Here is a 14,785-nt window from a genome sequence, read left to right as displayed (position 1 = left end):
GGACATTTTGAATGGCTGCTTCTGTATATCCCCTGTACTGGGGCCAATGGGTGCAAACTGTTGAGACCAAATAAAACCATAATATTAGGGCAATAGAAGCAATGATCAATACGTCCTTATAAAAATGTAATCTCAGCACACATATGCAATCAATTGACAACAATTTCTAATCAAAATATAAGAATTAATTTACAGAAATAATTCAACTTTAAACTCAAATCATTTACAATTCAAATGATATAACTTCTGTGTTTTAAGTTGTTGCAAAAGATTTGTGGTTCTGTTGTCCATGATTAGGGTCTCTCAGCTTAGCAGAAGAATGTTTAGAATAAAGATTGTTCTCATACCTTTTATTATTACCAAAATATGGAGCATTTTCCCAGTTCGCATGCTGAGTTGGAGAAAATTAGTTTTCCGATGGGATTTAATTTTTGTCCTTCTGGTTGACTCCTATGAATGTTGGAAAAACAGCTCATAGTCAAAGTCTCCATTTCCCTGGGGAACCAGGACATTTCTCTGTAATTCAGGCCATCTTTTTATTGCAGAGATCTTCTTGTGATTTACCTTCCTTGATATTTTTTGGCCTTGTGTCCAAACACACCAGGGGGGAATTTTTTGGTGGGTTAATTCTTGCCATTCTGATTACTAGCTAAGCTACTGAGCTAACTGACACTGTTTCAGAAAACAGTCAATTTTAGTAACGATTTGTTGAAGTCCTCTGTGTTGCTCATTAGCTGGTGTCAAACTGTCCTTTCTTCAGTTTTCATTAAATAAAATCACAGAAAATATTTGTAGAAAACAATAATTGAGGTATAAAAAAGCTCTAACTCTCCAAATTTTTGTCTAATATATATAATAGCCTAATAGCAAATTCTAAGGTATCCTGATGTAACTTAAAATGTCACCTTTCCTTCATTATCAGCTCTTTTTCCCTGAAATCCGTGAGATCTTAAGGCCAATGATTAGTTTCCCCCAGGTTAAAAGATTCACAGAGAGAATATTTTAATCCTGTTTTCATTGCTCTTAAAGGCTGCAGAATATTTATGTTAATCAACCAGATGATGTATGGAGGCATTACAAAGGTATTTACAGTACAGATCCTTGAGAGCAGAGTAGCTGTTTGAAGGACAATATTTTACCTCAGAGAAGACTTCAGGGCTATTTTCATTGAGGTTTAAACCATATATTTCGTTGACCCCACATGTAAAGCAGGAACAAATACATTGTCACCCCAGAATGAGCCTGGAGACAATTTTATGTTATATTTTAAGGTCCAGCTAAATCCTGCGGTGCTGTTGACTATTAAAGAAATCCTTGTAAAACCTGTAAGGATATATCGTGTTGATTTTACTTTCTGCTCTTCATCTAAACAGTTGACAGGACTTTATGAGGCAATGACCTCTATAAAAGCCCTCCATGGGGGACATAGAAGAAGCTATTTCACTTTAAAATTAATCACAAACATAAAAAGGACAAAGAACAAAGCAAGTAGGTTTCATTTTACATGTGAGATAACTTTCAATTGAATTTGCATTTTCTGACTGTGCTAACTGATCCTATTTGTTTTTGTTCTCTAGTGGCTGAACATTTGTTTTCATCTTGGTTTTTTGACTGGTTTATTAAAATAATGAATTGAATAGCAGTGAAAACTAACAGGCAACACTTTAAAATAGGGTTCAGGAGACCAATGAGATTAACTTAATATCTTAATTGATTTTTAGCAATGCAGGTAAGTTAGAAATAAGTAAACCTTAAGGGTCAGCTAATACAAAAAATAAAAAATAATAATAGCTAGAAAAAGCTGTTTCGGAGAAACAGCAAATTGGGAATGCTTTTTTCTGCTGAATGAAAAAAGAAAAACTAGCTAGAGAAACTGAATAAAGGAAAAAAAAAAAAGAAATTAGGTGAAGAACATTTGAAAATGTGATAGAAAGTAATCGGAAACTTAAAAATGCAGAAAAAATTGAATTAACTGAAGATTTTGTAGGGTAGAATCATTTGGCAGAATAATGGCAGAAACAGACTCGTCTTAAAAGCAGAACATTTCGTGAAATTTGATTAACCAAAAGAAAAAGCCCAAAAATATCTGTTTACCTTGAAGTTGACAGAAATTTAAAATTATAAATATTCTTTAAAAGACAAAGTCCTTTGTAGAAAGAAAGAGCTAAATTTGCAAAATGCAAAGTATGTGAAAACTGCTGTGTTGAACTATGATTAATACATCCAAAACTGTAAAAGATACAGAAACATTTTCAGATCACAAGAATCAGCAGTGCCAAGTTTCATGTTTCCTCAAAAGAGGACGTCGCCATGGTGACGATATAAAAAGGTGAATTTTGAACGATTTTGGTTTGAAAATTAGCTGTTTTGAGGCCCCGAATGACGTAGAGGCACAGTCAAACCATAAATGGTACCTAAAGCATAACCATGAAACTCTGCAGGCTTTGAGGAACGATTATACCAACCTCCATGTTTCTACACAAAATGATGTTGCCATGGTAATGCTGTAAAAGGGGTCATTTTGAAAGATTTCAGTTGGAAAATTTGACTAATATGATGAACCCAGTTTGGCTGTATGGCCAAACCAAACATGACATCAAAAAAAATGGGACACTCTGCATTACCATTAATTATAATGCTGTGTGATCGTGATCCTAGTTGGTAGCAAGGTGGAAGAAAGGTGTGTTACTGTGCCTGCACTGGGTTTCAAACTCTATGGCTGTGTCCAAACATCTGCCCTAATCACTATATAGTGCAGTATTTAGTGGTTTACGCCATTTTAGATAAGAGCTTGAAGTTTTAGTGGATGTAGTGGGCTCAAAATTTCCCACAATGCACCTTGATAAAGAGTGATCATCCATGGTCACTAGACGAGCAGATATTTTTTTATATTATTCTTTTGTTCTCTGCCCCCCTGAAAAACAAGTACTGGCCCCATCCTCTGGTAAAGCTGTTCTAGGACCACTGCTGTCTCCATCAAAAAGGAAAAAAGAGCAAAACTTTGTCTTGGTGCTCGAAGCTAAAAATAAAGGCGCTAAAATTGAAAGGCCAAAGCAAACACTGCAGCCAACCAGAAACACAATAGCTCCAACAGTTATTTTACAGACAGATTCCACTATTATAAGAAATTATATAATATGTGCACGAGATGAGGAGGAAAAAAAAACTTTTGCCTTTTAAACAATTTAAAACACAATCATTAAAAAACTTTTAAGAACCATTTAAAATTCTACTAGGGCTGTATCGTTGTGAGTCCAGATGTGTAATCGTGCCAGTTCTACAATACTAAAGGACCGGATGCTAGCATAATTTCCCTGTATCAGACAGTTGGACTATTTATTAGCTGTCAAACCAATTGATTTAGTGTGTATAAAAAGTAGAGGGTATTACTTTGGTTTAATTACCCTTAAAATAGTTATAGAATGTTAAATAACTCCCTAAACAGTCAATACACTCTATGTCAAGTAACATATTTCCTTTCATGTTGACGGAAACCTGGCTTTGTGTGGATTAGTTTTATCCTGTTGAAACTTCCTTTGTTGTCTTTGAAGTATTGACAGTGGTGAAAAGCTGAGGGAAGGGAAATAAGTAAGAAGTTACATTAGAGGGAAGAACACAGTAGGGGAGGGAATCAAAGGAATTGTTTCTTCCTCTGTAATTTCATTTATGCCTAAAGGAATTTAGAGCTATACTAGAAATGTAATCAAAACTAAAGAAATTGATGCAAAATGATATGATGCTTGGAGAAGAGTCTGGGAATAACTGCAAACTGGCTGAGTTAGGGGAAATTATGAAAACTATAAAAATGTAGATGGGAAATTAAGATGGAAAAAAAACTGCACAAGTTTGGTTATTCTGGGGAACAAATGAATCAGCATTGCTGTTTGTTGAATAATGCAACTGCAGAAAACACACAAACAGAGGCCGGGGTCTGCATTTCACGCTGGGACAAACACAACAAGAGACTTGTTAGGCTAGAACATCAGCGGCTTTGGAGACGGCTGCTGCTGAAAGCGGGAAGAACTTCTCGGGAAAAATGCTAATTTTGCTCAATGCTGCATTTGAATAATCTTAGCGGCCTGTGAGAGACAACTATGGATACGTTCCGTCAGTTCTGTCTGTTGTTCACGCCAATAACACCTCACAAAGTCTTCCCTTCCTCTTTGTGTTTGTACGAGTGCGTGATCCCACCCCGTCTTTGTAGAGTCAAACTTCTGACAAGAGGAAGAGGAGTTGATGCTCTGAGTGAGAGCAAAGTGAAGCTGGCAAAAACAAGCTGTAAAGTTAAGTTAGGAGAGCCGTATCCCAGTAAAACACACACGCAGAAACACGCACACACACTTGATTTCTTAGGCGTGTGACCTTTCACCCATTTTCTACCACAGCCGGTATCTTGGTATGGAGATTTTTTGTTTTCTTAAAGGAGTTCTGAGTGCCATGCCATAAAAACAGTGTGTCATATCTAGTTTTCACCTCTGAAGTCCTTTTTGAATGTCACATCCATTTCATGAATACAAATGCCTCTCCAAATGTTGGAGGGTGGGGAAATGGAAAGTCCATCACAGCGCAAATGCTGAGGCTGAAAGGTAATGAAGAAAATAACAAAACTTTTAACAAGAGGGCAACATTTCATGTCTGATTATTTTAGTTTTTGACTACAGCTGGAAGTTCATTTCAAATCAGTTTATTTCTATAGCGCCAATTCACAACACAATTCATCTCAGGTCACTTTCCAGTTCACCAGATCATCCAGTCAGATTGATTTAAAGTTTTCTGATTGCATCGACTCCTTGACTCTTCAGCAATCCCTCACACTAAGCATGCTTGTAGCGACAGTGGAGAGGAAAAACTCCCTTTGAACAGGAAGAAACCTCCAGCAGAACCAGGCTCAGTGTGAGCGGCCATCTGCTGAGGCCCACTGGGGTTCAAGGAGAGGATGGAGAGAGGACATCCAGTTAGTCTTTGTCAGAGACTGAAAATTGACCAGATATGGCAAACATTTTAGAATATTATCTAAATCAATCTTAAAGGTGCCTGGTCACATACTGTCATTTCATAAATATACAGTATAGCTCACTCTGTTCACAAAGGCTTCCCAATAAAGGTAACTATGCTTAACTTTTAAGCCAATTATTCGCTTAAATTAACATATATTACAAACTTTTCAGTAAATGGACAGCACTAAGGACCTATCCAAGCTCATCTAAAAAAATCCTCTCTGCAACTTAAAAAGGGCAGATCCTTCACTGAATAAGTCATGTGACCCAACCAAATGACACATAACAGGACGTTTCTTTTGCTTTCAACAACATTGGAACAAAATTCCCTCCATTATATTTCCCCTGGAAATGCTCTAATAAGTGGACTTAATTCTCTATAATGATTCTTATGCTTTTTTTAGGTGTGATTATTTCTACAGGCTGCATTCTTTGGTTCCCTTCTAGGCCACATTTACTTCTAACTCCTTTCTTAATATTTTTGAAACACATCAGGCATAACTGTACTGGTTCTATTTTCCTCTGCAATAAAATAACATGTACAGGTTTTATAATTCTTTTGAACATGTCTTTTCTCTGTTTTATGAACACTCACCAGCTAGGAACTGCTCCGGCCTCAGAACCTGCTCCGAGTGTCTGGGCAGGGTTGAGTGCGGCTGGTGCGGCGATCCCAGCAACACCGGTAGAGGGGTGTGCATGGAAGGTTCCTACCGGGGCCCCCTGAAGCCCACAAACTCAAGATTTGGGGCCAAAGTGCGCGACCGGGACATGGTGGTGGATCAGAATCTCTGCTCATCTGACAGAGGCTACAACTGGGCCTTTATCGAATGCCCTGGTGAGTGGATGTTTTCACCACACTGCACAGGGCTGCATCTATAAACACGCTTTCTTTCTTCTTTTGGCATCATTGATGTGCTGAGGTTCGTCACATTAAAGCTTCAGTTTTAAATCCTTGGATGTGATCGACCAGCACAAAAAATGGACAGACAGTAATTAGTGATGGAGGGAAAGGATTCATGGTTTTTAAGGTTTTGTAAAAGTAAAATCTCCACTTGCACCCACTACCCGGTGAGCACAGTTTGGATCCAAGTTTGGTTTTAATTACAGCTGCAACTCTTAATGAGGCAGCATTACATCCAGAAACAATGTCACTCAGATTGGATAGAGAACATCTTTTAACATTGGTTTTCAGGGATTTTCTTTGCAAGGATTTCTCAGACTGAGAATCTGACTGCTGTTTTAACACAGACGTAAATACTTTTATTATCAATTATTCCATCTACTTCTTTAGGAGTGCAATAATATTTCCATCCTTATGAATGCATCCATTCATTGATTAACCACAACAGTTAAACCAATGAAAATATTGATCCACATTAACATCTTTAGGCGTTAAAATGTCAAATGTGAACAGCTAATCTGTTTTTATCGTTTCTCTATTTGAAGAATAGAAATGTTTTTATTTCATAGACCTGGGTTGTGTTGTAGATTGGTATGACTGTATTAGATGAACATATATTGCATCATATTGTTTGCGGATTTTTCAACTGAATTAAATCCAAATCATAACAGGAAGTTGTGTGAAATCAGAACACATTGTTTAGTCATGTATCGTACTTTAATGTAGCTGCATTGTAACCGCATTGTAGTCCATTCTTCTCTGCTGCAGCTCGTAGCAGTTTGTTGTCAAGAGTTTAGGTCCTTCCACTTTCCTAACTACTCCAACTGCTTTCACTGTCCCTGCTAAATATATAATATAATTTATGTGAATAAATAAAAGGGAAACAAATAGATTTGCATGCTAAGCTTACAGATTTTAAATTGCAAAATTGTTAAAAGCCATGTTGAATTTACCTTTCATTTCATAATTATGTGCAGCTTTATCAATCACATAAACTACTAACAGGGTACGATGAAGTTTTACTAATGAGAAAACCACCAAACAGCAAAAACTGATCTAAAAGTAAAAATTATTAATAAAAGTGTATTTATCCATAATTATAGCAGGTAAGCAGGCTGACCTTCAAATAGGATATTTTTTCCTTAAAAATTATTATTCACTTTTTAAAAAAATATTTTGTTTAAGTGTAAATAATATAAATGCCTCCTGCCACAGTCAACAAACATGACTGTTAGGTTAATTGGCTTCTCTAAATTCTCCTCAGGTGTGAGTGTGTGTGAATGGTTGTTTGTCCAGTTTATCTCTGTGTTGCCCTGTGATGGACTGGAGACCTGTCCAGGGTGGACCCCGCCTCTCCCCCGTAGACAGCTGGAGATAAACACCAGCACCCCTCACCACCCCGCTTGTTAAAAAATGGATGGATGGATGGATGGATGGATGGATGGATGGATGGATGGATGGATGGATGGATGGATGGATGGATGGATGGATGGATGGATATAATTGCATTGGCAAACTGTCTTACTCACCTGCTCAAATTAAAAGAAATATCAACTTTATTATATAATATTTAAATTTTCACAGTGAAGATACCAAACTACCAAATATGCAGTGAATGAAATGGTTTTCTTAAAATTCTGTAAATTGGCTTGATTTCAGAAGGTAAGTAAAATGATCTACTTAAGGAATAAGATTTTTGCACTTATAATAAAAAAGAAATCTCCATTATCTCTTTTTAATTGAAATATTTACATTCAAATAGAGGTGAAAAGACTCATACCATTGGCAAGTCATTTGCTAAAATAAAGGAGATACACGTATCAAGGAACGTTTACTTATTTCAATATCAGTTTTTGCTGTTTTTCTTTTGTTTCTTAACTTCAAACATATGGTGTGAATTCTGTTTCAATATTCTTACAAGCAGATAACATTTTCTGTAAATAGAAATTCAAAAATTTGTGCAAATCAGAAATTAAAGTTGGGAGATCTTTGTCAAAAATGTTTTTAAGTAACTTTGCTGTTCTGTTGATCTTACTTATTGTAAGTTTTACTTTCCTGATTTTATCAATTCATATTTTTTTACCCAATTTATACGATCTAATTTTATTTTTGAAATTTCACTATTTTATAGATTTCATTTTGTGAACTCAAAAATAGATTTAAAAAATATGTAGAAACATTTCTAAAAAATTATATATATAAAAAAAGGTCTTTTAAAGTTACTCTTAAGACCTTTTTTATCATGAGGAGTTTGAACATTTTCTATATTTCCTTCTTTGTTTTTACAAAAAGCCTTCTTCGCCAGCAGCAATAATGGAACAAAATTCCCTCCATAGCAACATGCAGGTTCTCCAAAACAACCCAGGTAGAGAGGAACAACAGCCCAAACTTTTAGCAACAGATCAAAGTAACAAAGTGCAATGAAAGCAAATGATTTCCGTCATGTGGCGGCTAATAAACCAGCGATTGTGTGTGTGCTTTGCTTCCAGCGTGTCAGTGTAACGGCCACAGCAGGTGTGTGAACAGCAGCGTGTGCGAGCACTGTGGGAACCTGACAGCAGGGACACACTGTCAGACCTGCATGCCTGGTTATTATGGAGACCCCACCAATGGAGGGAAGTGCAGCGGTAAGTTCTTTCAAAGCCTTTGAGCTAAAAATGGGGTTTAATCATTGCCAGATCTCAACAGGGACTGTTATCAAAATAAAACTCCTTTTCACATCAAAAAATGTATACTCCTCCTCTAAAACTATTTAAAGTCTTTTTTTTTTTGCCCTCTACAGCTTTTCTTAAAACAGACATTGTAATAGTAGCTGACAGTCTGATGGGGGCAGTGTTTAAAAACCTTGGGATCCTGGTTGCCTGTATTTTAGATCAGAAAGTGGAGCTGCATGCCGTCAGCAGAGTGCTGTGAGCGCATTGTGAGCAGAACAAGACGCAGCAGTGGAGCTTTGGTTGGTGTCATGTGGAAAACATTACACCCTAAAGAACAAATGTGTGTTAGCTGTAATTTAAGGGGTCATTTGGGGGGACGGCTTGTTCCTTGGTGGAGCACAATGAGTAGAGAGCAGAGAGAGGAATGAATGAGTGAGCAAGTCAGTGCTGTTGAAGGCAGGCAGAGGTGTGGGTGCTCTGCTCTTTCTGTGACTGATGTGCGTTTTGGCTTGGTGGTGGCATGACATTAAATCGCTCTTAATCATTTTCTTATTTCCTGACTTCCCTGGTGGATTTTCACAGCGAGTGTTGAGCTGATGGATGCACGCCACCGCCGTCTCCTCTGTACCCAACAGCCGATCAGACGCTCTCTCTGCTGCTTTGCCTTCATTTATATTTTCCTTTTTTCTTTTAGTTTCTGCTGTTTTCAATTCCATTATAATTTTAACAACTTTTCCTACATTTCTCCCTATTTTCTAATTATTTTATAACAAACAATTGGAAAAGAATATTCTTTTGATTGTTGTACTTAATTATAATGTTGCTGACTTATTCTGACATATTGAATAGAAAAAGCTTCCTGGATGGGAAGCGAAATGTCTTAAACTTGGAATCAACATCCAGTGGATTGTTTTTGTTTTTTGGAGTAACCTGACTTTCCTTGCCTTTCACAGTTGTTACATTTCTAACATAAACTTCAGTTTATTTTATTTGCTTTCTATACAGTAGAGTATTAAGCACATGTCTGGCAGCTGAAGGAAAGTGAATATAATCTAATTATAGTTTTGTCTATAAAAAAAGAAGAAAAACATCCCAAACCAGATTTTAAAAGTAATGCCATATATGCCAAGCATTTGTCCTGGTAGTGTTTACTTTTTCCTTTTTTAGCCTAAAAAGTAATATTTGCAGCAGACATAAACGTTATTGTGCACCTTCGTTATCTGCTTCACTGCTCAGTCTTCTGCTCCAACTTCGGTGGAAGGTTTTCTCCTAACGCTAAATGCAGAGTCTACCTTTGCCTTTTACACTTTCACTGAAGTGCCTCTGAAATGGGTTCTTTGTCTTTAATATGGGAGCACTGACTAAAAACAGACTCAGGTTTGTCAACTATCCGTCTTTTACTTTTTTCCTGCAATAATCATTTTGTGCCTCAGTTTACACAGCCTCCATCTTCCTCCCTCGTTTCCCCTTCCCTCCAAGCCATTCATCCTTTTCTCTGTCTCCATTCTTTAGATTTACCTTGAGCTAAACGGCCAGGAGTAAATGATGTGTGGCCGATTAGAGCTCTGAATGATGGAGAGACAGTCTGCCACAGAGGGGGGGAAAGGGATCGGACTGTGGAGGGAAGGATGGAAGGGAGCTGGGAAAGCAGAGGGAGGGAACAGGACAGGGGAAGGAAAGGAGGGACGCAGGGTTAATATGAGTGGAAATGGACAGATGTCCTTGGTTTGAGGACATGATGGAAGAGGACGGGGGAGGAATGGAGCGGGAGAGATAGACAGAGGAGAGGGGAGTCGTCCCTTCTCTGTCCCTGTGACAGATGATTAACTAACCTTGTCAAATCTGGATAAAGTGTGTGTCTGTGTGAGTGTGTGCAGGGCGTTCGTGTCCTTTCTCTCTGACTGGATCATTCACTTTGTCCAACACACTCACAAAATCAAGCCGCTCACGGTGACCTTAACAGCTGCGGTGGACAACCACATGGTGTTTCCGTTTGGACATTCAAATCAGATGATAGATTTTAAAAACAGAAACCGTAAATGTTTCTACCACCTCCTGGTTCATTGTTTGGCTGCTTCCTCGTCTCATTTTTACTGGAGACACGGCCCAGCTACAGGTACGTTTCTGTAAACATATTTTTCAGGGCAGGCTGTTAGTGTTACAGATGGAAACACGTCTGCACCTGCTAGCAGCGCAGTCGCTTTGGCAAACGCTGATGCCAGCGCTCAGCGGCTGTTTGGCTGCATCCATCCTACCTCTGCATCAAAACAAGATAATTCGATACAAGATAAAATCAAAAAATAAAGACTGTGTGTCTGTAAGGATTATCAAGGTTATGTTCAATTCCTAAATATTCAAATAATGAAGTTATTTTTTGTTCATTTCTCCAAAGTCTGAAGTTCACATAAACTAAGATCCTTATCAACTAAAGGTTTGAGTTTTTAAAAATAAAAGCAGATAAAAACAAAGTTTCCCAATGAAATATAGCAAGAAAAAAGAGAAGTTTACTAAAATAAAATGGTAGAATTATAAAAGCTTTACTGAACAAAAACGCTAAATAAAAAAAAATTTGCAAAATGATCAGGCTTAAAGAAGAAAAGTCCTTATGAAACTCCTTAGCGAGCCGTTAGGAGCTGTTAATGAAGTTATAGATCGGACAGGTCTTGCTCCAAACACTAATGGCTAGTTTTCAGAGAGGTTGGTTTGGCTATTTCTTTGTTTCTATTGTCAAACGGTCCAATTTGTTAGGGCGGCACTACGACTTTTTGCACAACAATCCATTGATTAGTGGAGAGAAAGAGTCTCGCCAAGAAGCTACGATAGGAACATATATGCAGGTGTTATTTAAAAAAAAAATGTGTTTGAGCAAGTTTGGTCGTACAGTGTATGGTGAACAGACAACCAAAGTGAATAAACATTTTAGAAAACTCAGATTTCAGATGGAAAATCTTACAATTTTTTTTTAAAATCAACTGTGAGCTCAGAGTAAATAAACATGGCTGATGAAGAAGTAATGGCAATGCTCATTTAAATCAAGAAAAATCATTTCAGTATGAAAAAGTGTTGGTTAAATGAGAGAAGACAGTGGGGGCAGGGGCTAAACCAGACACTTATTTTATTCCAATGGAAGTTTTGCTACATGTCACGTTCAGCAGGGTTTGTGCCATCTCTGCTTTAGTAGAACTTTTGAAAAACTTGTACTGGAAGAGCCAAACACCTTCCTAACAAAAACTAGCTGCTGTCAGTCTGTGCTCACCACAGTACAGATACTGACCTTGGTAATGGTATTAAGGTGTTCTTAACCCTATAATGCCAAATGTATCGTATTTGATACATACAGTTTCTGAAACGTTTTGCGTCTGACACCCTTTGCATAATTTAATGGTAAAACCTTTGCTCAATTTCCTATTGTACACAATCAGATATACCTGATAACAGAGGGCAGAAGACTACATCAAAAATTATCTTGACTTATCGCATAGTAATAAATTATTAATATCAAAAATGTATTTCTGTTTTTTCTTTTTACATATTTTGTTAAAAGGCCAAATAAGGAATTTAGACCAAAAAAAAGTAATTTTCTGTTTCGTTTTATTCTTGGATCAGGCTTTAAAGGGATATAAACGCCAGCTTTGATGTTATTGGACCTTAAAACAGCAGTTATCATTGCTATGCAGACACACAGCTGTACATTATGAGTCAATGCAACAAATATATTCCTACATGGATTTGACAACAATGCTATTTTTTTTATGCTATTCTTTACTGAAGTAAAGAATAGCATAAAAAAGTTAAATCACACCTTCAGATAACACAGCTTGAAACCCACATTAGGCCACAATGTAGTAATGGACTATGCCTAATTCATGTTTTCATCTTTTGTAGAATTGATAACTGTATCTTCATGGATCAGCCTAAATAGTGGATCGGACAGCTGCAGCTGATCCAGAATGCTGCTGCCTGGGTCTTCACTTAAACTAAGAAGGCAGAGAACATCCACCCAGTTCCAAAGTCCTTCCACTGGCTCTCACAAAATACCCTTATCTCACAAAATAGATTTTAAAATTCACCTTTTATTCTATAAATGGCTGAATTTCTAAGCTCCAAAATAAATTAAAGATTGTTGTTAGCAGATTAAGCTCTCAGAGCTTTCTGCTCAAATCTATTCAGCACACCCAGAACCAGAACTAACCATGGAGAACCCGTGTTTAGTTCCACTATCTGAAATAAACTCCCAGAAAACTGGAAAAAAAGAAAAATTACTGAGACCTTCAATTACTTTAAAATAAAGATTAAAATAATATTTGTTCAATTGTTTATCATTGGGATCTTAACATTATTAGTTAAGTTTCCTGTCCAAATTTTCCCATTTTTATCAACCATCCCATCCTTTTGGTTCATATAATCCTCCTATTAACTTTGATTCTTTAAAACTATTTCTGCTCTGTGTCACCTCAATGTACTTTTTCTATTTTCTCGTGTGCATCACTTCGAATTGTCTTTCCACTGACTTAGCCTAAATACATAAACTTGGGGAAATAAACATGTTGGATATTCCCTTAGATTGAGGGCAGAGGCTTCCTGACATCATGACATCACTCTAAGCAGAATAGATCACCCTCCACACCGTGCACCGCCGATTATCTGATCAGATTAATATTTGACAAACCACAGTGTCTTAGAATGGGATGATCAGGGGTTATATTGCTACTTTTTTTAAAAATTGTGGTCAGGGAGTGGTGGAAAAAAAATAAAATAAATAAATCCAAGGACCCCAGATGCCCCCTACACCCCCCTTTTCTTAGTACTGCAATGCAATAGACTACTGAGACAAGGCTCACATGTTTCAGATCTTAAAGCTGATTCATATCCAAAATGTTTGTAAAGAGCACACACCAAACGTTTGGGATTTCTGGATGTGTGACTTTGGAGTTTTATTCCAGCCTGACGGGTAGAGGCTGCAGCAGCCTGTAACAATAAAAACAAAAGCCTGTAACAGTCTGTCACAAAGCTTTCATCTGAAATCCCTGAGCAGAGGTGTTAAACCTGGAGATGGCTGCTGGCTTTTATTAAAGGAACACTGTAAAATGGAGGGAGAGAGATCATTTGAATTGTTTGTGTGAAGGTAGAAGCCATATTTATACATTCTGCTATGTGACTCTTATTATGGATGCGTTTAAAGACTTCAAGTAAAGGTAGGAACCCCTGGACTGTTATTGGGAATCATTCATATCCGTATTTAGTTTCTAAAGCACAGTTCTCTGCTGGATTTTTTAATGAATTGGGGGTGGGGTTGCTCATTAGAAGGTGGACATTTATCGTATCGCTCATCATTATCGTGATACTAACAAAAACTAACAAACAATCCACTGCACTTTGTTCTGAGTTTGAAGACGTTTCTCTTCCATCCAGGAAGCTTTTTCAATTCAAAATGTCAGGAATAGCGTTGAGTTCCAGGCTTTATACAGCAGCCAAACAAAGCCTGGTTTTTGTTTAGAAAACATGCAAATTGGAACAGAAGAAGGGGTCCATCCCTTTGGAATGGGGGTTGTTTGGCTTCTTTTGTTAGGCTGCAATGCCCCATACCCGTCTAAGTGTCTGAAAAGTCGGTGTTTAAAGGGGATTGTTGGACTGGCTGAATAGACGAGGTCCTGCACTCTCCTGCGCAGCCCCAACCCCTGCACTTTTTTTGTTTGAATGACTATGACCTGAATGACTGAGAACCTTCACCAGCATTATCGCAATACATTTCTAGTTATGATAACGATTTTGATTTTTCGTCTTAAAAAAAAAAAAAAATCAGACTTAGTGATGTTGGAATGAATTTGATTCCTTCATCTTTTTCATTATTTCCTTTAGAACAAAGGTCACAGATTAGCGGACCTTGGTCCGGATCCGGACCCACCTGCTGGCAAATCCGGACCCAACCTGATTTTAAACATTTATAAATTACTGCATGTTGTCCGACCACGGTGTCTAATTTCACTTGCGCAGTTTTTCCTGTTAATACGGTAAAGCCCTCCGGAGCGTCCAGCTCCAGACTGCACATGATGCAAATTAGCCAATGAGCTGCTGTCAGTCTGGGTTGCTGCTGCTGCTAGTTTTAGACACAGCAGGCAAACCTGTGGCAAGCCGGGCGATGGGAAAGAAGGAGAAGACGATGAGAAAAAGAGAGCAGAGAAAGTGTGGACTGCTGGAAGAACCACGGTGAACTGGTGAAAGAAAAGTGAAAT

The 14,785-nt window shown here is 37.6% G+C and overlaps 1 protein-coding gene across 2 annotated transcripts in view; it reads left to right on the top strand.

Moving 5' to 3' along the window:
• LOC107090624 (attractin-like protein 1) overlaps positions 1–14,785 on the top strand; it is a 400,529-nt gene that overhangs the window by 133,152 nt on the left and 252,592 nt on the right. For both annotated transcript variants that reach the window (XM_015384120.1, XM_015384119.1), the window contains 2 exons: positions 5,596–5,832; positions 8,388–8,525. In XM_015384120.1, coding sequence (XP_015239606.1) covers positions 5,596–5,832; positions 8,388–8,525 — 375 coding nt within the window. The remainder of the gene's footprint in view (positions 1–5,595; positions 5,833–8,387; positions 8,526–14,785) is intronic.

The sequence above is a fragment of the Cyprinodon variegatus genome, unplaced genomic scaffold, assembly GCF_000732505.1.
Source record: "Cyprinodon variegatus isolate N-32 unplaced genomic scaffold, C_variegatus-1.0 Scaffold304, whole genome shotgun sequence".
Classification (NCBI taxonomy): Eukaryota; Metazoa; Chordata; class Actinopteri; order Cyprinodontiformes; family Cyprinodontidae; genus Cyprinodon; species Cyprinodon variegatus.
Note: the sequence above shows the minus strand (reverse complement) of the source record. Positions and strands in the feature narration are given on the sequence as shown.